This window comes from Acipenser ruthenus, chromosome 15 (genome assembly GCF_902713425.1).
Source record: "Acipenser ruthenus chromosome 15, fAciRut3.2 maternal haplotype, whole genome shotgun sequence".
Taxonomy (NCBI): Eukaryota; Metazoa; Chordata; class Actinopteri; order Acipenseriformes; family Acipenseridae; genus Acipenser; species Acipenser ruthenus.
Window position 1 is genome coordinate 5,871,165 of NC_081203.1, and position 25,577 is coordinate 5,896,741.

At 38.8% G+C, this 25,577-nt stretch overlaps 1 protein-coding gene across 3 annotated transcripts; it reads right to left on the bottom strand.

The window, feature by feature from the left end:
- Positions 1 to 687: 687 nt before the first annotated feature.
- LOC117422335 (protein transport protein Sec16A-like) lies at positions 688 to 25,577 on the bottom strand. Of its 3 annotated transcripts, XM_058987035.1 has the most exons (32): positions 25,313 to 25,576; positions 19,815 to 23,607; positions 18,914 to 19,062; positions 18,144 to 18,238; positions 17,789 to 17,927; positions 15,830 to 16,028; positions 14,852 to 15,026; positions 14,302 to 14,444; positions 14,032 to 14,093; positions 13,679 to 13,817; positions 13,118 to 13,360; positions 12,747 to 12,844; positions 12,468 to 12,549; positions 11,581 to 11,698; positions 11,356 to 11,467; positions 11,090 to 11,195; positions 10,842 to 10,982; positions 10,635 to 10,748; positions 10,252 to 10,459; positions 9,454 to 9,738; positions 8,863 to 8,957; positions 8,507 to 8,554; positions 7,932 to 8,093; positions 7,183 to 7,263; positions 6,517 to 6,573; positions 6,247 to 6,367; positions 5,815 to 5,958; positions 5,585 to 5,664; positions 5,193 to 5,261; positions 4,242 to 4,301; positions 2,732 to 2,809; positions 688 to 2,248 (listed from the first exon to the last, which is right to left on the bottom strand). In XM_058987035.1, the coding sequence occupies exons 2-32, from the start codon at positions 23,544 to 23,546 to the stop codon at positions 2,180 to 2,182; spliced, it is 7,404 nt and encodes a 2,467-aa protein (XP_058843018.1). In that variant the 5' UTR covers positions 23,547 to 23,607; positions 25,313 to 25,576; the 3' UTR covers positions 688 to 2,179. The 3 variants fall into 3 exon arrangements, with proteins under 3 accessions (XP_058843018.1, XP_058843019.1, XP_058843020.1); XM_058987036.1 differs by lacking the exon at positions 8,507 to 8,554 and having other exon boundaries at positions 25,313 to 25,577; XM_058987037.1 differs by lacking the exon at positions 4,242 to 4,301.

Sequence of the window (25,577 nt, forward strand, 5' to 3'; positions counted from 1 at the left end):
TAAACTGTTTCTTTAAATATATATCTTTTTTTTTTTTTTACAAGAAAAAGTCTAGCCAATTTGTATGTAATTTATAATGATACTATAAAGATTTCAAACAAAACAACAATGGAAAACAAATGTCTTTGTTTTGGATTTTGTTTAATCAGAGCAAAGTTCAGGTATTAGCATAGACTGTGAGCTTATCGTATGCCAAAAAAGGACAGCGGTGCATCTGAAATGTATGCTTAAGCAGGATCAAGTATCATAACAGGACGAAACGTAGTAATTATGATAATGCTAACAGCTCTCATTGGGATTCTTAAAGGCAAAGTACAGTTTGGATAAACAAAAAACATCAAAAGGGTCCATTGGCAGCACAGCGAACCCTACTCAGAGTGAAAGCAGAACTTAATGTTTTTTACTTGGAATCCAGTACCTTCAAAAGGGAAAGAGCAAAGCACTGATCATGTAATAGCTAGAACTAATGGACATATCCAGTGTACTTGGAGCCAACGGTCTGTCTAGTTTACAGTCCTTAGCTCTGTCTTAGATTTTGTCTACAGAAAAACCCCTCTCACACACTCAACATATAGTTTTTGCTTCAATTAAAGTGACAACGATAGAAATGTTTAAATATATAGTAGTGGTAACAGAAAGACAAGTAAGACTTATTTAAATTCATAAAAAAAATAACACAAAGTATCATTTGAAAGTGCTCCAGAGCGCAAAATATTTATTTATTATTTTGTTAAGAATCTTACAGTGTCAATTCAAACACTTTTAGGAAAAATAAGAGCTTCTTTAAACAAAAGGAAGCTTTCTGAGTTAAAAGTATTCAGCAGTCTACATGGAGATACAGCTTCATGAACTACACGGAAGCAAAGATCCAGATACATTTAGAATGACAGGAAAAAAGAAATGTTGACAATCCAATCAAAAAAGGGAAGACCAAAACCAGTCTTATTTTACCCTCCCCTCCCCCCCTCCAATAACATTCCATAAATGTTTAAGTTCATTCTGTACTGGTAGATGCTTTGAAAACTTTTGGTACTATGTTGAAAAAAGTACAACCGAGGATTAGAATTTCATACTCTACAGTTTTTCCTAGTCATGTTAAATTAGATTAATTCATTAATTAATAAGCTTTGCACCTCTTTTGACCACACATCATAAATACAATTTGATTCTGATATACACATATTTGAAAAGATTTACGACAATAAATTCGAATGATGTTGAATTCGGGTACCTTCTGCCAAAGTAACACTGGTTTTTCGTGGTTCTGGTCTTCCTTTTTACTTTAGTATGGTTAAAACTTTAGAGCAGATCAATTAAGACCGTGGTTAATTATGACAAGGTACTATAGGGCAGGTAATTACAAATCACATTCCAACACTCATAATGGGTAAACAACCACTTTCACATTGCTGTCAAGCCGTTTCCCCCCTCTTAATGACACTTTACCAATATCACTTAAGAGAAAGCATATATAATATTGCACTTAAAAAAAAAAAAAAAATCACACAATCCACCCTTCCAGATGTTCAAGCGTTGCCTATTATACAGAGAGGCTATACAATTTGTTTTGACAGCAGCCTTATAGAATCACAAAATGAACTACATACATACATACAGGATAAAAACAGGTGATTCATTTCAATTCAAATTAAAAAAAAAAAAAAAAAAAAAAAGATGAGTCTTCGTTAGTCACAGTTGTAAGAAGGATTTAAGCAGGGCACTGATTTGTGTATTGAGGAATGGTATACAGGGACATGGTCCTTGTGCTCAATGGTAACAAGTTTGTTTTTCACCAATAGTTCAATAAAAAGCATTTAATAAATTAAAACATGTCGTTTTTGCTTTACTAATTGCCTATGATGGTAAAACTACTGGCTTTTTAGTGTGTGACAAATGCTGATTACATTTTGAACAATATGCAGATCAATACGGCATTGTGACATTCACAATTATTTCACTTATGGATTCTGATGGACCCGATTGGGCAGTTATATTAAATAGTTACATACTGATTTAAAACAATAATATTAAACTTTAAAAAACTACTGTGGATGAATATCTTGATATTGTTTTATTTTCTTAATTTGCATTCCTATAATAGTTAATGTCACAATGAATTATTGACTGTACGTGGGAATTAATTGTTTTCTTGAAAGGATAGACGGGTCAGGCTGGCAGATTACTTCATGGCTGGGTATTTTCTCTGGCTGAATCTCCCCGCTCTCGTGCCAGCCGATGGTCCTGCTGGCTAAAATGTATAAATAAAGATAATAAAACACACCACATTAACACATTAAAACAGCATGTCAAATTATTAAAATATATATTGCACAAATGTTTGCATCAGTTACAGAAATGTAAGCCAAATTTTGTACCATATTTGAATATTGGTACATTTTTTGTATTTATTTATGTGTTTATTTCTGATTCAGACCCACATATATTCAACAGGTGATTTTTTTTCTCTTACAGGTTAAATAAAACTGGACAAAACACACAAAAAACCTGAAATGCTTGTGTTTAAATGCAGTTTATTACCAAAGTACCTTTTTAGCACTCCTATAGGTACATCAACTGTAAACCTCATGCATAACTTTATCATCTTAATAAAGAATATATATTTATCACTACAGTGATACTGCTGACATTAGGTCAGAGCCCAAAGTCCCTAGGAAATTCCTCCCAGACCTCGCAAAGGTTTTCTGCTTTGAATTCTGAAAGCATCACTTACCTGCATAAACTGAGAGGGGTTATAGAAAGTGACACCTCCTGCAGGGAGACCTCCATGAGCAGGGGGCTGATCAGGAGCCTGAAGAAAGCATCAAAAGAAGTCAACATTACTTCAACAAGGAACCTATAAAGAATATATTTGTCCCATGGCAAATGGAATCTTGTGTTACACCCAGGGGATGTATGACTTCCACACATAGGTAAGCCAAAGTGTCTTAATAAAAGTGTTTTCATTTTTTTGTTTACCTGTGTGATCCATGGAATAAACTATAGTAACGCAGGGATGGAAATAAGACTCCCATTGCATAGCAGTTTGATCCATTCCTGGTTTTACTAAGAGTTTAATAAGACGCACCTGAGCTTGTTACCTATACACTGTGGCTAATCAAGCTAGTTGTAAAACCTGCAAAGGATGAAAATGCTATGCAATATGAGTCTTATTTCCACCCTGTAAGGTAGTTAGTGCTAGTAGATAGCTTACCTCACTTGTAGGAGATAACAAAACTGGAGCTCTGAAGGGAGATCAACCCTGTCAGCACTTTGCTGAGTTTTAACTTTTTAAAACAGTATTAAAAGAAACCTACTAGAAAGGTGAACAAAATGAGATACTGTGTATGAAAAATGGTTTACTCTCTTCTGAACCAGTTGAAACTCCCAACACATTATTAATGGCACAGCATGCACTGTATAAGAGGTATTACATTGCTGTTAAAAGCATGCACTCTGTGCAATAAATGGTTACGTTTACAACAAAGTGAAAAGGACAGTGACAAACCCTTGCCTTCAGCATACATCATCATGTCAAATCTGAGCATTACATTATGAGGATTTATCCAGCGATCATAAATGCTTCATAAAGAGAGGGGATTGTTTTACAAATTGGCTTCTGTACTTCTAGTGCTGGGACAATTATTCAAACAAACACCGAGATACATCCGCATCCATGTTCGCTGGAAGCATCAAGCAAAGCTTTTTGACAATAGTAAACCAAAGTAAGACTGACAACAGGTTTAATATAAAATGCATTAACAAATCACAAAACAATCTTTTGTACAGAACTGTGTTTTGCTCCTTTGTTTTGCAAGATTTCTCTGCTGTAATAATCTGAATATTAGAACATGAAATACATGTTCGCCCCAGCCCGATGTAAAGACGTCAGAATTCTGCTAAAACAAACACTTGGACTATTTATGAAGCAATTCAAGGCATGTTTTTTCATACACTGGTACTTTAAAAATATAGATCACCAGTAAAATAGTAGCCTCTCTATTGCGGCTTGCCTGACTGCAATACTACATAACTAAATTAAATCTGAAGCACAGTGCATCATGAAATGTTCGGTCTAATCTTAATGATGCATTACATTAAGAAATGTTGCTTGTGTATTAGTGAAGTATGCAATGCTAAAGGCAGAGACTGTGAAATCTGAGACACGTAAATGTGCAAAGGTTATAATAATAAATAAAAAGAAGAAGTTTGGCGTGCAATAGTGAACTGCCAGCTGCATGTACCTGTTTGAAATGCTGGCTCACTTCACGTGATAATGAACTCATTGAGCTAGAACGTGAGAGCTACAAAACAGCAAAAATAAATACAAAAAGAACCCAGATGAACCAAAATCAAACATGCGTGTCACGGCTCAAAGCCTCCAATCCAAGGAAAATCTCATGAAAGCATCATTTCAGACTTCACTTTTTAAATGCCAGGAGTCTAACATAAAAAAGGGACAACATGGAATAACGTTGCTCCAAGTAGAAGAAACTATTTACAGTTTTTGCATTGATTCTAACATTAGTTTACTATAAATGGGCTTAAAAAAAAAACAAAACACAACACTAGATTATAAAATCTTCCTTCATTAAACAAAAGAAGAGTTTTTTTATCCTGGCACTTAAAACTTCAGGAAATTTCCCATGCTCATATGATTAAGGCATGGCTCATAAACCACAATCGTTACAAACGTATTACAAGTTCACACACTCACACACCAAAGCAAACAGGCAGGTCTCATTATTTACTTTGAGACACAAGCTTCTAACACAGAGTACAAAAGAAGCACTAGATTAGAAGCAAGAATGATTTTTCTGAACATATGCTTGATAAATTGACATTTTCACTCCTTATAAAAGTTGGAAGAGTCAAGTTTAAAGTGTTTGTCTCAAAATGTACAAATCCACTTTTTTTTTTTCTTTTAAAAGATTAAACGATGTCATTAATTTATATTTAAAAAATGAAATTACACTGAACAAAGCAACATATTCCATGTGCGGCATGTGGAAATTAGAATGGGCAAATGATGTTATCAAAAAAAAAAGTGAGCATGTTTGTAACATCATGCTAGCAAAATTAATGGCAGTAAATCTAATTTATGAATTGGCAGATCATTTTGTCTGGTGCAATAAACCACATTAAATAGCTCAGGATAATGTTCATCTGAACTCTGTATCAGTAATGATTCATACCTCCCCAGACTGTGTCCCGTCTGTATTTACAGGTGCTTCAGAGCCAGGAGGGCAAGCTGCTGGGTTAAACTGAAAAAAAGGTACCATTGTAAACTTAATCTGTACTTATTTATTCTGCTAATGATAATTATAAGTGTCAAAGGATAGTTTCACATGTTTATAAGTATTTGTATTTTTTACAGGTGAAGGCTGTAGAAGTATACTTACAAGCATAATAACCCACAAATACTACAGAATATAACAGCAATTCAAAATAACTAATCCCATGCCCATCAAAAATGGTTTTTTTATGCTATTTGAGGGACTTGCTTGAATAGCTTAACAGCTCAGCCACAAGTCTCCTTTAATGGAATGTGTCTGCTGGCAAACAGTACGGCAGATCAGAGTTCTACCTGTGTGTCCATGTTACTCTGTTCTGTATTGGGTTCCACTTCAGCAATGCTGCCTTCCATAGGCTGTCCACCATCAGCAGCTGAAATGAAACAGGATGCCAAGTTAAAATAGGATGCAATGTTATCAAGTGGCATGCAAAAAAAGAAGTCAGATGGAAACAGATCCTTGACTGTCAAGCGCTTGCTGCTTATATCTGCTCTTTAGTGTATGCTGTGCTCAGAACACACACCTGCACTCGGGACGAACAGGTTTGCAGGGATGGGCATCGGTGCCAGAGGTGCAAACAAATCTGCTGGGGCAGGGGCAGGACCACGAGGCTTGGTACCTACTCCTCCAGGGTTGAGAATGTCAACATATCGACCTCTTGTACCTGCTGGAATGAGAATACCAACTGAGTAAAGAACAGCTAGAACAGGGCAGCACAGCATGCGGTGAGATTAAAAAAGGCAACGGAGACTGAAGTCTTCTAGTTATTTATGTGGAGAAGATAAAACAACACAGGCACATTTCCTACATTTCCCCAACCATGCCCACATAATGAAAGATTTGTCCAGCTGGAACTGCACACCAACACAAATGTACAAGTTTGTTTACCATATTTTGCACTATTCTAATGCAGATGGCACACCCATATTTAATGGAAGAGCTTTCAGAAACTTACCAGCTTTCCTTGAAAACATGTTAACTTGGGGACCACTGCCGGGTGGCCCTCCAGGCCCCATTTGTGCCATCTGTGGACCCATCTTTGGGAAACCAGGGGGAGGTGGTGGAAGTGGTTTGCTCTGTAAGAAAACAGCAAGTAATGGATTAGCACCCTATACAGGTTTTATGATCACAGAACGATTTTACCAAAACCAAAATACAGTGAAATGAGGTAAGCAAAAATTAGGTTTCTACATTTGTGTAAATCAAATAAGAATCTGAATCCTACCTCCTCTTCAGGTTCATCTTGATTAACCCAGCGCTGTTTCTTCTCATCCCAGACAATCTGAAATGTGAAAAGATAACATGACTATACCCACCACATACTGGTTGTGATCTACCACTTTGACACGTACAACTACAAAAATGATTATGCACCTAAACTTAATTTTTATTATCTCAAACTATTACTTTATTAGTACTGTAAAAATATCTGATGCCTTCTTAACCGACCAATTAATTCAGGTACCAAGTTATTGATTGACTGATTGATAGATTGATTGTCATAAATGGCACCATATACTGTTACTATTGCTGACTGCACTGATAATCTAGTTGCAGTATAAATAATATGGATAAAAACTAGAATTGAATCTTATCTAAAATGAAAAAGGTGACAATTTGTTCATCTGACATCAGCAAATTATGACTTTCCCCAATTCTTCCAAAAAGAAATGAGTAAAAGCAGTAAGTTAACTGCTGCTGCCTGCTGCCAAGTTGTTTCTTGATAGTATCATACAGTTGTTGAATTGTTTTCATTGCTTTCAGAAAACATGCCTTTGGACGCAATTAAAAATGAAGGGCTCTAAATGCGATATTAAAAGCACACAGTACATTGCATGTGTAAATGCTCTTAAAACATCTTCACTTAAGATGGGTATAAATATCTCTTTACCGATTTGTTTTTATCGTCCGGTAGGTGAGCCTCATTTTTTCCTTTTCGAGTCAGCCAGCTGAGCCATCCTCCTCCCCCGCCCTGATTAAAGAATCAGATAGTGGCTTTAGTACATGAAGCTTGTTTTGCACTGCAGCTTTCACGCTCCAAAAGGCTTTTGCCCACTTAACTTTTCTAAATTCACAGTAGACATTCATCTTGTATTGCAGAAAAAATAAAAGCACATAGAGAGCATTTAGGAAGCAGTTAAAAGTGTTTATTTTAATATATTAAGAAGCTGGGAATTGCCGTACAAGAAACTGCTTCAATAAATGTAGGTAATTTGATGAAAGTCCTTAGAGAAATGTGATCTGCACTTCAGAACCTGTCCTCTTAATTCACTCACTTTTTAATCATATTTTCATATGCCACACAATAGAAGTACTGATCATAGTTTACCCTACTTTTTACTGTTACTTGCATAGGAACAGAATTGGTGATTTTTCTTTTTTAAAATCACCTAAAAATATATACTTAAAAAAAAAAAATGATAAAAGCATTTCTTAAAAAAATTGTAGCTTTATTTCACATAGTGTTTTCACCTTCCCGTTAAGCTGTAATGATGCTTACAATTATTCCATTGAAGAAACACTGCAAACATTCAGAACGACTGCAAACATTATAAAAACGTTAATGTGAAAAAATATGTACATTTGAACCAACTTGTTCTTTAAGCAAAGGGATTGGGTTGTAAGGACAGGCTGGATCACCTTTTTTGGCGAGTCCTTCTTCGGTTGTTCTGGTTTGCGTGTCGGTTGTTCCGGAATCGACGAAGGAGGTGGGGTGGGCTGCATTCCAGCAGAGTTTCTTCTGTCACGTCCTATTGAGTGACTGGAAGACTCGGATGTTGTGCGAGACCGTCTTCCATGTCCCTACAGTACAGAAATGCATGGTTATGTGACCGGAGGACGGGAATCTATTTCACTTCTTGGTTACACTCATCATTCACCACTAAATCCACAAAATCTGGAAAAACAACAAGATATCTTCTACTGGGAAAGCTGAATGGTTTCATTAAAACATATTTTCATTATATGTAATGGTATTTACCACCTCTAAATAGGATCACAGTTCAGTATCAAGAAAAGATGAAGAGTCATGGACGTGAAAGAAGTGGATTGTTGCACCCGTTCCCAAAGAAAGACATGGCTAGATGTTCAATTACACAGTCAAGGTTTTAAAAACATTAGTAATAGGGTTATCCAATTGGATGTTAACTGAGTGTTTAGTAGAAGCTCCTATGGAAGCACAACAAATGTATTAAATGAGCTTGACTAGTTCATACCATGTGCATTGAAGACTGAGAAGTAGACCTGGACCTTCTGCCTGGGGCCTAGTCAGACAAAGCCACATTACATGCCAATTAGCAATCAACATCAATGATCAATGTATTAGTGCCAGCAATTAAATCATGCAGTATCATTAACTTTTGTTTAAAAACTACAGTAAGGACTGTTTTCATGCAGGATTTAGTAATGCTTTCAATCACAAAAATGTAATGCAAAATAAAAAAAATTTAAAACAGCAATAAGTAAACCAAGTTCATTCTAAAGGCTTTACATTTAGTTTGTTTAAGGTTTAGATTCAACTACTAAAACGAAAAGCATTGCCTTAGAACTACTTCAGAAAACCATTTCTTACCATGTGGACCATTTGGTCATAGAAATCCATATGTCCTTGCGGAGGGAAAGCATTTCTGGTCGGTGAGGACGGCAGGGAACTTAAATGCCTTTCCACTTTTAAACAAATTGAAAGAAAAACAGTTATGTCAGTGGAGTTACACTGGGCAAGGCAATGGGTACTGTATATGCTCGGCCCCTTCTGTAACAAGGTTTTAAAAATCTTACATTTTACAGAATAAATGTATTTCTGTTTGTAATAAAATAAACAGCAGCTGTATTTAGATGAATTGAAAATTCACCAACATGGTTAGCCAGCACCCCCAAACTAAGTATTATTCATTTAAATTGTAGATTGTATATATAAATGCATTGGTTTAAGAATAGGTTGCTTCAATAAATGTAGTGGCGATAATCTGATTAGTCTCTGCACTTCAGAACACAAACCTGTTCTCTCAATTCACATTTTAAATTTACCACGATAGAAGTACTAATCATAGTTTACCCTGCATTACCTTAATTCATTAATAATAATGCATACTCATAGGGGAAAGAAGCCAAGGTGGTAATATGAAGATACACGGAACAAAGGCTAATATCTTTTCCTACTGACCTGGCTGATGGTTTTGTTGCTGCTCTGGTACAGTCGGCAGTGCCTCATTGAGGGACCCTTGTGGTGGCAACTGTGTATGAGACTGTTCTGGCAGATAAGGTGCACCAAAGCCTGGGTCAGGGTTCATGGCTGGAGGTGCATAGCCCTGCATTGGACCCTGACAGGGGTGTGCAGAACCCTGCATTGGAGGTTGCATTTGAGGAGGCCCTGGATTAAATGGGACATCTGCAGCATACTGTGGGGAGGGGACCGAAGGCATTGCTCCATCAAGGATAGTCTGAGGAGCTGAAGAAAAAACAGCAACATGATAAAATTATAAGCCAAGAAACAGCTGCTCAATGACGCCACACTGACTAGAGTCACAGTTATACAGAGGGCTCATGCTTAAGCATGCTGCTGTACGCGGATCACACGAACTTCAATTTTACAAACACCACTGATCTCTCAGCGGTCTAGTCTATATAAAAGACATTTACCATCATTATTTCTGGAGGTTTCTTGATTGGTAATTGACAGATGAAATGGTAGCCGTGATTAATTTTTGTTTAGTTAGTCCAATAAAAAGGTATCGCATCTCCTTCTCTTTGATGTGGACTGTAATCTTAACAAACAAAGTAATTATATGATTATCCAAACACACTGATTCCAATAACACCCCTTGGTCCCAAGGACACAGCCAAGTGCATATATTTGCATATCAATGGCACTGATAGACTGTTCTTAAGGTCTACTATGAAATAAGACTTTATATCAAAAACTAGTCTTTTTTCCCCCCACAGATGTCTTAATTCTATTTACCTGGTGGCATAAGCTGCACTCCTGGCACTGGTGGTCCTGCATTTGGCATCAACGATGTCATTAGAGGGATCTCTGATGTATTGGAGGTCATGTCCTGGGGAAATCCAATGCCATCTGTCTGGCTGGTATGATCAAACTCAGAGCTGGGGGTGCTGCAAGCATACTGCTGGGGTGTGGCTCGGTCTGAATTATAGGAGATTGCACCTTCCTATCAGAGAGAGTACCACCGCTTATTGTAGGTTACACCATACAAAACACATATTTTAATCACACACCAGAAACAGATTCGCTTAGATTTTATACAAACACAAACAAATTCACACTATTACAGCACAATCCTTTAGAAGTATTTATTTTTAAATGTATGCAGTTTCATTTCTTACCTTTATCTGGTCATCCAGCTGATGAAGTCGAACTAACCAATCTGGTTCAATAAACAACTCCTGCTCAGGTCTTTCCTTCAACTGAGGGTCAAAGAATCGCAACTTTGCAGACATCTATTGGGGAGAGAACAAAGAAATGATAAGCAAAGACATATACACATTGCACAAGACATCTCAGGACACACAAGAAATGCAGATCAAGTTTACCTGAATGAGCTGGTTGATGAATACAGGTGAATAGTAGGATGGCCGCTTGAGGACAGTTCTTGAAATGACCTCACAGTAATGGAAAGCCTGAGCAGAAAGTCCCACCTCAGCTAGTCGGCAGGCATATATAAATTTAAATACCTGGGAAAAAAAGTACAAGAGAGTTACAACCTTGTAATAATCTAGTTCAGACTGCAATAAAACCGTTCCATTGAAATGCATGAACACTGAGGGGGAACAGTACTAACCTGGAAGTTAGGAAGTAAACAGGTTTGGGAGCCCAAAGACTGTGCATACTCGTATGCTTCTGTTCGCTGAATGGCTTCATTTGAGGCAAACTTAAAGAACGGCAAGCTAGACAGATGAAAACGAAATATTTACTACTTATCAATGAAGTCGGATTATGCAAACAAAAACGTTATTTTAATGCAAATTCAAGACAGCAAATGTAACAGTGAACTTTAAAAAGAAAATGTGTTTCTAATGTCATTTGTTTTTCTTCAGTGCAGTTTACCTGTGATTAGACCCCAACAAGACAAGTTTAGTTGACTTCTTAGTATAAACACCAAATCCAACTTGGGCCATCATATAACAGAAATGAGCTGCATCCATCAGTCCCTTTGAGGCTGGAAATGTCACAAACATAGGACTGGTTAATTTCAACATTAAAATGAAAAATACCTTTAAAATGCCACCAATTAAAATGTGCGAGTAACATAAAAGAATACAAGTGATTCACCAAGCGTGTCTCCCATAGTAGAGATGGTTCGAGTATCAAGGTCCAAGGCATTAGTGAGATTCGACAGCACCATAGCCAGATGAGGCCTCCAGTCTCCCCACTTCTCATCTCCACAACACTGGAGGAAAAAAAAATGCTTTGAAAATATGCCCTTAAGTTCTTTAACCCTTAGCGGTCCATTTATTCAGTATGTCTCAGGCGCGTCAGGTCCAATTTATTTTCACATGCGCAGTTTATTTTAGACACGCTGTTTAAAAGTATTTTTTCTCACAATAAAACAGGTTTAAAAGGCACTGCATATCAACAGGACACTCAGTACTGCATCTCCAGCCCTGCCCCACCCCTCGTTCGCTGTTTTTTTCACATACCTCTTGATAGTAGTGCATACCGATAAATCATCTCCTGATCACTCGTTTTATCACCAAACTCCTCAATAATGTGATCCAAGTCATTATTTTATTACTATAACATCTAAAAAAAGCTCTGCAAATGTCTGTGATATTCTTTGAGCGCTGGATGCAGAAGCAGCTATCTTGTTTGTTTATGTCCGTGTTATCTATGTGATGCCGGGGCTATCTATATTCATGAGACACGCCCCTTTTTTTTCGGTTTCTCTCGGCTCCTATCGATCTCACTCGGCCATTGAATGGTTTTCTCAGCTTTTTCCGGAGAAAAAATGACTAGAGACCTTTTTTTGCGTCTTTTTGATGATGTCAGACAGGGTCCGACATCGGACCAGAAAGGGAAAATTGCAATGTCGGACCAGGTCCGACATAGGACCGCAAAGGGTTAACCTTAATTTTTTATACAAATCCTCTAAAATAAAGATCCAGTCTCAATGAAAGTGATATTACACCCCTGGCTGCAATGCTGCATCTAGTACTCACAGTGGCTGCGGCAGGCATTCTACCAGACATCAGCTGATATACTGTCTGTAGAGGATCGTTAATAGGGAGGCTGTTAGCAAACCTTAAAAAGCAAATACAAAGACAGAAAAAAATGATGTCATAAAAACAAACGTCCAAGTTTTCTACAAACAAAAAGTACCATAATCTCAAGCAGGATATCTGTGTAAGTATTGAAAATAAATAAATAAATAAATAAATAAATAAATAAATAAATAAATAAATGTAAAAAACAAACAAACAAAAAAAAAAACACATTACCTGGTCATAACTCTTGCATGTGTCCTGCTATCCATTTTACTGGCAAGTAATAGCGCATGCCCCCATAATCCATGCTTCATTGCACATTCAAGAGAATCCTGGAAAACAACATTATTTAAACTGGCCATTAACACAAACCACGGGATGACTATAAAACATCAATCATCACAGACGACACCCGCAGCGCAATGATTAGATTCTCATAACAATGACTGTGTAAACTTTAATATAATGACTACTAATGCACCATGCCCATTTAAAACTAGCTCTGTTGTTTGCAAGTCTTGTTTTAATGCAGATGTCAATACAAGGTATTAAATGGAGTACATGGAACCCAGTGGTGTGCTTTAGGATTAGAAAGTTCATCTTACCTTCTTGCGGCCGAAGAGGAGCAGCTCCCGGAAGCGCTCCGTCTCCTTGCCTGCGTTTTCAGGAACACTCATGAAAGTGTCCGAGAGCAGGGAGAGCTGCCCAGAGCCAGGGTCCTCCTCAGCTCGGTCCAGGGCTTCGTTGTTAAAATCAATCAGGTTCGTCTCGTTTGGTGACTTTCCAGGCAGCCAGGCTGACTTATGGTCCCGCAGCAGGAGATCAGCAATATCAGTTCCAACAACAGTCTGAAAAAAGAGACTGTTTCAATTGTTTGAAGAAGCAACGTGAAACCGTTTACCATACTAATCTGTAAGTTAAAACCGGTATTCAAAATTAAATAGACCTGTAATATGAGGTTTGTCCTACAAAAGCCCTCATAAAACCTGCATTTACAACTAAAATCAATGTTAAGAGTATTAAAGTTAAGAGGCATTTCTTCATATACAAATATTTTGGTCAAAAGACACACTTCTGCTTTACTATAATAAAAAATGCTAACATTTCTACAGTTCATCCGTTAATGTTACACATTTATTATATTCAATTATGGGCAGAATACAAACCCCATTTTGCCTGCAGAGCAATACAATGAACTCCCAGATTAGACTTGCAGAATCTTTATCAAGCAGACTGTCGTTTCTCAGGCACTCCATAGCTTTGTTCTGAGAAAATTTGATTACATCAACTTTATGGGTTTCCTCCCTAGAAAAAAACACAAACAAGGCTGTTACCACAGATACTCTGTAATGCAGTAAGTCATGCATAATTGAAAACACAATCATAAATTATGAGAGGTAATACTGTAGCGCTGACGAAGGCATTTGCTGAAATGTTTGTAAACAGGGCTGTCTTTAAGCAAAACATTATGAATATTTGGCAGGTTAGCCAAGTGCAGGCCATTGCTGAACAGACTTACTTGGCAAGAGGTCCTGGGAATGCTCTCAGATCTTCTTGCTCTTGTGTGCTCTGTAACATGGTCTGTGGAAATGAAACGAAACATTAAGCAACTCCAGCAGCCCGATCTTGAAACCATTCTAGGCTTACATGGCTGAATAATTAAATATTGGTTTTAACTAAAATACTTTTGCATTGCTCATTTATATTCAATGATACTGTACATATTACTCTAAATAATGTGCACTAAAGCGATTTGTAAACTTTTCTAAATAAACACCACTGTTTTTACCTCCATGCTATGTATTTCCACCAAAGCAGGCTGGCCTTCAGAAGGTAGGTTGGGCAGAACTTTAATTAATTGACCTCCTGGACCAAACCTGGCACATATGTGAGGAACTGTAAACTTCTCAGGAGTTACAGGTCTTGGAGGCACTGAAGAAAGAACAGGTTGTAAGCAGAATAAGTAAAACCCTTTGAGAAGAAGTTCCAACTGCTCTTTTAAATGTGGACAGCAGTTCTCACTCCGAAGGTGGTTAATTACATACAATCACAGCCACTGCTGTGAATACCAAATGAGAACCATCAGTATCATTGAGAAAGATCACCATGGCCTACATCACATTTAAAACTGTAAGTGCAACACAGACAGCTTCTATATACCCTGGGATTCTGAAACTGTGGTCCACTGGTGTAATCCTCTACATGCCTGTCACTTAATAAAAGTGTTAATGTGATGCAACATCAAACATATATGAGTAAACAGATGTTTTTTAGGATGCATCATTATTTATATATTTAGTAGTACAGTAGTAATTTGCACATTGTCTTTTTAGTCTTACCTTGTTCAACAGACTGCCATCCTGTTTCTGCTGGGTACTGATAGTCTGTGAATCCTTGACGGCCTCCTACATTGTCAGTGTACTGTCCATAGGAGTAATCTGCTGGAGCGGCAGGCTGGCTCGGGGCTTCATATCCAGCAGTGACAAGGTCCTGCTGGCTTCTGTAAACCTGACTCTGAACAGGAAACAATGCGACGTTGTAACACATAACCATGGCAAAAAAAGAACTAGAGCCTTTGCATACATTATCTTTACATTCTCATAAACTTCTTCCCTAAGAATCCATTCTCCAAAATGTGTGGTGCTGCTGTAACAAGACAGCCACTTCATGCAGCTCACATTTTCCCATATGAAAGAGGCACACATTATATTAAACATGAATTTGATGTTTAATGGTATTGTTCCTTCAGTTTGATTTCTTTCAGTGGTACAGATCTGCTTTGTAAGAAATAAAACACCATTGATTACATGAGCCTAAACAGCCAATTTATTTTTAGGCTAGCTTTGACATTGATGAGGGCACAAGCCATAGAGAAATAGCACCACCTGGGAATCCTTCCTGAAGGAACAACTCTGTAAACAATTTCCTTGCATTTTATTAGTGTGATCTTTACACTGACTTATTATAATTGAAACCAAGATAAAACCTTCTCACATTTGAAACCGGAATTAACAGGTCCTTGATAGGTACCATAAATACTGCTCAGAGGATACTGTTGACACTACAAATCTGACCGGATGTACAGCACTGAAGTCTTTGCAAGGACTGTTCGAAAAATATTCTTCTCCAACAGCTTCAAATAAAAAAATCGAGTTCACCTTTACCATAATGTGTGCGCTTTTTCATACAAGAGAATCTGATATGAACAAAATGATATCAATATATACAGTATTAGGTTTACTGGAATGATGTCAGCACCATGTTAACACCTTGTGCTTTAATGAATATTGGTGCTGGTGAGGGTTTATCATCCTTACCTGCTGTGAGCGGGAGCTGAAGCTGCTTCGGCGGCTCTGCTGACTGTGTGAGCTGTGCACACTGTGGGCTGACTGTTCACTGTGGACACTGCGTCGGTCATACTCATCCCCATAGGGGTCTCTCGGGTGAGCATTCTCATCATCAAAGCTGGCGTCGTAGCGAGGATCATACTGCCAGCGATCATCATATCCTTCCCGTCTGTCAAATTAGGGGGGGACATTTAAAAAAAATATATAAAAATACAAAAGAAATGTGTGATTTTTCTCCCCAATTTGGAATATCCAATCATTTTTTCTCCTCACCACAGCAATTCCCCACACAGCTCAGAAGACCCGAAGGTTTAGTGGGTATCCTCCAATCCCACGACCAAGGCAGCTTCCTCTTTTACACCCAGGAACTCGAGAGCGGATGTCAGCGAGCTACCAGCCTCTGGAGGACAAAGGCCAGCCCTGCAGGTGTCCGCTCTGAGCTCACTGGGTGCCTGGCCAGCAGGGTCCGCTGTAGCGCGATGAAGAGATGCAGTCCCTGCTGGTTTTGCCTTCCTAACCCATGGGAGCGCCAGAGCCAATGCAACTCTCCCTTTGAAATCCCCAGCGAAGACCGGCGACTCGCACAGCCAGGAACCTGCGCTGTATGACTCACCCTGCACACCATGTGGCTGTGCTTTTACCAGGCGAGCCACTCGTAGTAGGCGTGATATGGTTTCAACTCCACAGTGTAATAAAGTTAATGACAAGAATTTTTTATTAAGTTTGTTATATATTTTTAATAAAATGGCATCTATAAACAAAGGAACAAAGCAAAGCCATGTTTGGAAGTATTTTGAGGAACCGGACGAGAAAACCGTGGTATGTAAATAATTATGCCAAAGAAAATTGCCGTATCATGCTTCACATTTGAAATGAAAGCATTCAGAAATTGCTGTGGACGGAGTTAAAAAAGCAAACATCTATAATAAACAGAACGCTTTGGCTGACATTTATTTAGCCCTTACATCCCTGTGAATACGTATAACACGACTTTAAAATGTTATTAAAAAATGTGTACAGATTATTCTACTGGTTAATCAACTAATGCACATAAATTAACTGAGCAAAAATTTGAATCAAGTGACGGCCCTAATTTCAATATATACTTTGGTGTGTACGTTTTTTTGTTTGTTTGTTTGTTTGTTTTGTTTTTACTTTGCAGTCTTTATGATGTTCAAACGTTATTTGCTTATTTAGGGTTTCTTTGCTTAGAAAAAACTAACCAGAGCTGTCAACATACATCATAATGTAATATAAAGAGTGTGCGTGTGTGTGTAGATATGGTTTCAACGTTTAAACGTTGACAGCATTTAAATGTTCATAAAAAATGTACCAAAAGCACATCCCTACTAATTACTTTACAGAGATCACTCTCTTATTAAATTCATAAACATGAAGTATGCCTATCAATTATATCAAGACACGGCTTGCTCATGTAAACACTATTACACTGACTGCAGTGAATAAAGTTTCAGTGCTGTTTTGCTTTGTTAATTGCTGTATTTCCCCACCTAAGAAGAAAGAGCTGGTGAGGCAATGATGTCACTAGAATTACATGTGTTAATGATGTTATTACATATGCTGCCTAATTATATTTTCTTGGTAGCAAGTAACCTCCTGCAAAAACAAAATATATGAGACTAGTGTTTATTCTCCATGTCATTCCCATCCAGAAGAAGAATCAGTAAAAATAACAATTTATAAAGAACCCAAAATATTCAGAAGATTTAAGAAAAAAAAAACAGTATTTTAGGAAAATCCACTTCTTCCCAATCAGATAAAACACTTTGAATTGTGATGAGGAAGTTAAACTGTTCATCCTAAGCACAAAACTCTCCACTCTTACTCATAGGTCCAGTTTTATTTGTATGTATTTTAATTTTGATCTACATTACGTACCAACGTTTTAAAAAGCGATCTCTGTTATACCTGGGATACTGTTGGCTGTAGTACTGCTCTCTTCGTCGGTAAGCCTCAGGGTCATAGTTGTACCAGTACTGCTGCTCATAGTATTCTCTATATCGAGGGTCATAGGAAGCTGGATCATAATGGTCCCATTGGCTGCGATCTATTATGAAAGAACATTATATATTAAAGATTTTGAAGAACCCTTTTTAACTATGTTCTTATTTGGAAAAGCAAAAACTTCAAGATATTTGTCATTTGTGCATGCATAATATGAAGACAAACACAGGTCTGTATTCATTCTTTTTTTTTTTTCTGGTTCAAAAATATTCAAAACAACAAGTCTGTGGCTTAAACAGTATTTTATTCGCAGTCTTACCTCCATAGTCATATTGTTTTTTATAGTAGTCTGCATAATAATCATCATAGGCACTTCGGCCACTCTTCAGATAGTTGTCTTCAGAATAGCCTTGTCTGTTGGGAATAAAAAAAATGAAAATAAAAAAACTACAGAAATTAATGAGGTCCCATTTTGGTTTTACTGTTTAACAAAATTAAATTAGGAATAAACCTCGGGAGTGCTTTATGAAATAAAAAAAAGATGAAAGTAATAACCATTATACAAGAGAACCCTTAAAAGTGGATACATGAAGTATCTGTCCTAGCCAGCAATTAAACGCTGATGCTTTGAGAGGAATCATCTTTTTAGAGCACTATTAGGGAGCAGTCTGCAATTCATTTTAAGTACTACACTACACAAATTCAGCCAAACATGTAGCTTGAAAACATTCAAATTAGAAGTAGCACATCAAGTTAGCCTAAGTGAACACTGATAGGGTTAAACACAGAGACTTTGTAGTAATTCCAATCACGAATAACACACACAACAGAGCACAGCACAAATGAACCGAAGAGACCGTGCTGTCTCGCAGATTTCTGCTATACCCTGAAATGCACACGGTGGCCCACATTTTGGAAAGTGATGTTTTTTTTGGGGGTTTATTTTTATATATAGACAATGCAAAATCATTTAGGCATTAAAAATATATATTACAATTTAAAGACCATAATAATCATGAGGCATGACTTCATTGAAAAAAAGGCTTACAAAATAATGTAAAAAAAAAAAAAAAAAAAAAAGATTCTGACCTGGAGGAAGGTCTGTCCGAGTATTGGCTGGCTCTAGAACTGGGGCGCTCCTGCTGTTCAGGGTACTGAGACCTGTTCCCTTCCCGATATCCTGGATTGTACCCTTCATAGCGAACGTAACGAGGGTCATACCTTCTGTATGGATCCTCCTAGACAAAATAACATTCGTGGTCATGGAGTAACTCACTCACATTTATAGTCAGGAGGTGAGTCACAAAAACAAATCTGGTTATTGTAAAGGATTGTTTTTAATCGGGCTATAAAAGGAACATGTATTACGGAAGACATACATCTTTCATTAGGTCTTGAAATTAGGCAGGCAGACAGCCCTTGTTAAAAGTTGTTCAAATAAAGAATGCTGCCAATAAGTCAGCTACAGTAAAAAAAAAAAAAAAAAAAGTTAGCAAAAGCAGACATTTTGAAAACTTGATTTAAACTATGTAATATACTCCTTGGCTTTTATCAAGATGTACAGTGTTTGGTTGTAATGAATCCTCTTGCATTCCACAATGCTCAATAAAGACTTTATACTGCTGTAAAGTACCATCTATAATATTTGCAAACATTAAATTATATTTAACTCTGTAACTTCCAAACAATGCAATTTGATATTTATTTTTATATAAACAAGGCTGATGAATATTACATTTGATAAGAAAATCAATACCAACTTAAGACAAATGAGCAACAAAGTGTACAGTAGAAATATGAATTAAGACAACAATATTTTTGTTGGCTTTGATTTCTTATAGAAAAACAAATCACAATGACAATACTGTTAAAACTACCTTGGATTGTGAATTTGACTCTCTTCAGTTGGTCATATTTGATTTACTCACAATTGTTAAATGCAGCTCACAAGCAGGACACAGTCCTATATTTGCATTGACAGAAAAGATACCTGATAGTATGGCTGAGCAGTCCTTGGATCCCCAGGAGGATAGGGCTGCTGATAAGGATGCCTGCCATCTGGATACTCAGGATAGGCCCCACCACCATAATACCCATACCCTGCTGCTGGATGCTGAGGTGGCGGCCCGTACATCTGCTGAGGTGTGTGTGAAGGGGTTGGCCGCTGCAGATCTTGAGGAGGCTGCTGTGAAGAACTGTCTAATGAAGGCGGCTGTGAACTGGGGGGCTGTGGAGGGTACATGGGGTGCTGTGTGCCACCCGGCCCTGTCGTGCCATATCCCATTGGTGGATTAGGAGCTCCCACTCCTTGAGGCCCAGGTACCAAAGGAAAAGACTGTGGGTACTGGTTGTTTTGAGGTCCTGGACCCTGCACGCTTTGGGTTGGCGTTGTGCCTTCATTTACATGGAGCCCTGGTTGAGTAGCTGACTGCTGGGGGTTTAAAGCAGTCTGCTGTGAAGCTGGAGCCGTTTGCTTTTGAGGTGCCTGTCCAGTCCCAGCTGACTGCTGAGCATCTTTGGTAACCTGCAGATAAAAACCTGTTGGATTATTGGCCTGTGCACCTTGCCTCAAGCCCTGCGATGAGGGCGGAGGCGGTTGTGAACCAGCAGAAGACAGAAGATTGGTTTGATTAGGATCTTGGTTTTGGTTGGCCTGTGTACGGGGCATGGTAAAATCAAGGAGTACATGATTGGTGGCATTTTGGTGATGACCAGCAGGCTGGCTTTGAGAATTATTAGCCAACACAGAAAGATTCGCCTTTTGACCAAGCGCTGAATTGGAAGGATCAGTAGCTGCTGCCTGATTTGATGGCCAGGCTGCTGACTCATAAGTGTTTTCTGCTGCTGGTTTTATGCCATGTCTACTATCTAGTGTTAAATTAAGGGGATTTTGATTAGGTGGCGGCTGAATTAACAAGTTTATTGGCTGATTGCTGACAATTCCAGATAAACTTGGTGTGACAGAAATTAACTGTGGTTGACAATTAGGCATGGAAGTGCTCAATGGAAACCCCGGTTGAACTGCATTGGCTCCAGAAGTCAAATTAATTCCAGGAGCCTGGCTGACTGGCACAGTCATGTCCTCGACTCCTTGGTTTTTTAAGGGTTCACTTAGGCTAACTTGATGAGTTTGATTAGGTAAAGAAACAGGAGGATTATTTGGAGGAACCACACTGTAGTTCTGAGTAGGATGGGCAATCAAAATTGGTTGATTCTGGAATGATTCGGTTGGAGGTGAAGAGACCAGCAGGGTTGCATAACCAAAACTTGCCTGCTGCTTCAGATGGTCACCCTCACCCACTTGAGGAGGGTTCTCAAGATTCTCTGAAGACACATCAGCCTTTTGTGAGATAAATGTTTTGTGGGCAGCCTGCTGCTCCAATGGTTGATCCAAAGGGCTATCTTCTGGGGGCTGAATAACCTCCATGCTTGGCTGCTTAAAGACATGAACAGGAGGGGCAGCTGGAGCTAAGAGAATGTTCAGTGGCATGATCTCATTCTGAGCCCACAGGGTAGTGGCAGGACTCTCGCATTTCAAGCGTGGAGCATGTGCTCTAGAAGATGGTCTTCTATCAGGCAGTGGCTGAACTGTTTCTACTGTAGGCTTGCTAATGGGCTGTAACACATTACTTGGGCTACCAACAGGTGGCTGTCCTGTGGGCATAAATATGTTTTCCAGGTTGTCAGGTGGCTGTTCAAGATTCCCAGGTGATGCGTCTGTAACCAGTGCCCCACGTGGGACATTGCTTTGCGCTCCACTGTTTTTCTCCATCACCATCCTGGCTTGATCAACTTCAACAGGTTTAACTCCAACTGAGTAGGATCTGACTGGTTCAAAAGAACTGTTAGCACTAGCTTGAAATATTCCTGTTGGTTTGGGGGGGCTAGGTGTTGGAGGCTGGGAAAGCTGTCTGTGATACACATTGTTAGCAGCGTTTTGTACGACTGCATCTCCTGCAGGAGAACTATCAACTTGCTCAAAATAACCGGCAGTAACTTCTTGAGGGGGTTTTGCAATTTCCTGTTGTATAAATGTTCCGACCACTCCTTGCGGTCTTCTGGAACTAGATGCGCTACCATGACTTGCATTACTGTAGCTGGAAGAGACGCTTTCAGATCGCACAGGACAATCAAGTACAGAATCTGGAGTCTCCAAGTTGGGCCCCCCTTCAAAATTGTCAGCTACGTGTGGAATTGGATTTTCCTGGCCTGGGACTGGTCCAAGCCCTGCACCTTCAGGAACAGTTTGAGGCATTGGTGGGATATTGAGTGGGTTGCTAGGTAAAACCTCCAGATTAGGTGCACATTCCAGGTTTTCCACATTGTCAAAGTGCACCGCAGCGTTCTTTTGGGGTTCACTTACAAAAGCACTGTCATTCAGATAGGGGCCCGTTTCACAGCTGGACAGTGCATTAATAGGGCCGGTCACATTATGATCAAAACTTTGATGGACTCCTGCCACATTCTGTGCCACATCAACACCCATTAGTGGCTGACCCTGGCTTTGCAGAAACAATTCTCCACCGGGAACACTGTTCATGGCTTTCTTCTCACTTGCCAGAGTTTCTTCATTTTCCACTTCATTACCTTTGAAAAACATTGAAACGGTTCCAGTATCTGATTCATAAGGAATGTGGTTGCCTTCTGGTGGAAGCCCTGCTTGTCCGGTATTAGTAGGAGGGAAGTTGGTTTCTGCCGCACCAGGCTGGTGGTAGAAATGCTCTTGGTGTGGCTGGTTAAACCAGGTATTAGACAACCCATAGTTTTGACTGAAGTGATTTTGAGATTGAAATGGAGGGTTATGGTGTTGGGAAACAGGTGGATTACTTCCTTCTGTTTTGTCTGGTGGCGGATGACTGTTAACAAAACCTAGGAAAGGTGTCATATTTTGCTGCCCAACCTGGGGTTGTTGTTCTGAATGCATCTGGTTTTGGGGAGGCGTCTGAGATGGTATATTAGCTGGGGATGAGGTTGGCACAGGAACACCAAACTGCTGGGCTGGATGCTCACCAGGCTGAAAGTAGTTTTGGGCCGAAGGTGGACAACTGCCGTAATCCGGCATCCATGAAGTGGCTGCTGGCTGCATGTTCTGAGCAGGGAACGGCATTGCATTAGGTACTGTGGGGTTGTAAGAGATGGGATCTCCTCCGATATCCTGTCCGTAAGGAGGTCTGTTCTGGAGAGGGGCTGCAGCATGAGGAGGACCGACAAAGTTATTTTGTTGTGATCCTTGCACGTTAAAGGGTGGATGTTCTCTGGAGTTACGCTGTTCCTGTTCTCTAACATGAGGGGTTGGCGAGGCAAATCTGCTTGAGTTATTAAAATGTCCTGGCAGGGGTGATGGAGCCACACAGCTGTTTGGGGTAAAGAGGTTAACTCCAGCCGATGATGATGGTACAGAGTGGAGGCCCTGGGTACTACCTAATGACTGTGTGGGTGCAAACTGATTCTGGATTGGGCCTGGCTGTGTGAAACTTGAAGGAGGCGGTCCTTGCACAGGGACAGGACTGCTCTTAGGGGGAGGATTTCCCAGAGGTGTGTTTTGAGGGGTTTGCCTGCCGAACGCAAAGGGGTCTGTCATTGGTGGCACAGGTGCAGCTGCCGCTGACATTGGTACATTCGCCCTTCTGCTGTAAGGACTGCTTCTCCGAAACACATTGGGGACCCCTACAGGTGGGAGGGCGGCAGCCCCGGGGGGTTCAGATCGAGGAGGTGGCTGCATGGCCGTTTTGATTCCAGTTGACAGAAACTTTATTCCAGCACAAAGCTGTGTTTAATCTCAGCTGTGATAAGACAAAAGTAAAATAAAAAAATAATGATTTGAATTAAGAAACGCTACAATGCACAGCTAGTATGTAGCACATAAAATAAATAAAAATCAAACCCATGCATGCTACACAGAGTTCCAGGGTTGGTCCTATGTTTATCTACAACACCCTATCAAACACAGTCAAGCAATCTCAAGCTATTTGTAGTTTCTACATTGAACCTATAGCCATAATAACCTACAGGAATTTACATCATTGCAAAATGACAAATCGTATCTTACTATAGAATTAGATTCTCAAATAAAAAATAATATGCATCACTTACATGTATCAGAACCATGAAAACGATGACCTAAATCAACATGCAGAATAAAATCATACCAAAGGCTTATGCGTAATGGAAACACCGAAAAGAAAAAGAGGAATGTTGTATTAATCTTTAATTCAATGTAATGTAAGAGTCACAGCAACTGACTCGATTTATAAGGCCAGGAGTAAAACATTTTCTAACTCTGTCAAATCTAGTAATATTTAGGAGGTATTTATATTAAAGAAAAGTTACCATCAATGTTTTGGAAAGTTGACAGACATACAGATCATAATTTGTTAATCAAATGTGTCTCTTTAAAGTTGATTGTTCTCTTAATACAGAGGGTGGAATAATTATTTAAAAATAAACAAACAATCAATAACTAACCCAAGATAAGACGCTTAAAATCGTGTTAAGTCTAGCATCATCATCACGAAGTGACACCTGCCTCAGTGATCAGTATGAGCCACCAAAAGTTAAGGACAAATCTACCTTTCGCCTATCAGACAGTTTCTAAAACAACTGCTGTAGGTGTTTCAGACAACAATAAAATACTTACTCGATCTGTTAAGTAATCTGTCTAAGTAATTATTTAAAATATATTTTAAAAGGCAACAATAATACACACTCAATCTACGCACTAAATAATCTGTCATATTATTTAAACTCAAATTGTATGCAACATCATGTTTTGCCCGATGCTACCCTTAGGCAACTGGCTCGCTTGTAATGCTACTCGTGAATACCTGCACCCTTTATAATACAAAAAGAACCAAATCAAAGATAAAATCAAAAAGTAATAATAATCGTTACGAAAAGCAACAGCAGATGACTGTAACAATGATCATTTGAGTCTTCTGCTTGATGTTGTAAATAACAAGCAGGATATTATTGCAACTTGGGGAATACTTGCTGGGATAACAAACTCTGAACGACAAGCACAAGGTTCTTTGTCATATAAAAATACACTAAAGAAAGCGTGCAATGATTTATTCCAGGCACGCAGAATAGATGCGGAATGCACGTACAGGCAGCACATAGCCTGTCAAAAAACAATATAAACGCGAAGTGCATAGGCGAGTATAAACTAGGAGTAAACGTATTTACGGTTTAGCAAGAAACCGTGAACAAAACATTGGTGCCGCGGTGTAAACAAACTAACGGACATAGTCTTCATGATAAAGGATCAATTTGTAACACGGCAACAGACAACCTCAACTTCTGAGCTTCTTTAAAATGCTTAAATACTTTTATTGGGAGTTAAAGCCCCGGTTATAAGGGTGATAACATGATACATATGTCTACGTGCTGTCAAATCCCACTGTGCTCTAAACTCGTACTAATCCGACCCGGTACATTTACAGAATACAGCTTTATTTTCACAGGATAATTGATTTCTACGCTCCTTACCTTGAATAATCTGAATCCGGGTCTCCCAACGAATACAAAATATAGTACTTGATATAAAAGCGAATTAAATATGAATTCCTAAAAGATAGTAGGTCTGAAAGGCTCACACACAATCGCCATCTTCGACGAGCACATCCTGCTAGGCGACGTGTACAAGCGACGTCACAATCCCAAACACGGTGGCGTCACAATCGAAGTGCAATGGAACATGTATCGTATTTTTTATATTTTATTTTTAATTTACAAACCTATTGCAAAGTTTTTA

What these genes read in the sequence shown, in the direction of transcription:
- LOC117422335 (XM_058987035.1), bottom strand. Translation starts at nt 23,546, where the DNA reads ATGCAGCCACCTCCTCGATCTGAACCCCCCGGGGCTGCCGCCCTCCCA. An exon ending in TCATCAACCAGCTCATTCAG is followed by an intron (nt 10,749 to 10,841) that starts GTAAACTTGATC and finishes TCTCCCCAATAG; the next exon opens with ATGTCTGCAAAGTTGCGATT. An exon ending in AGAAGGACTCGCCAAAAAAG is followed by an intron (nt 7,264 to 7,931) that starts GTGATCCAGCCT and finishes TTCTTTAATCAG; the next exon opens with GGCGGGGGAGGAGGATGGCT.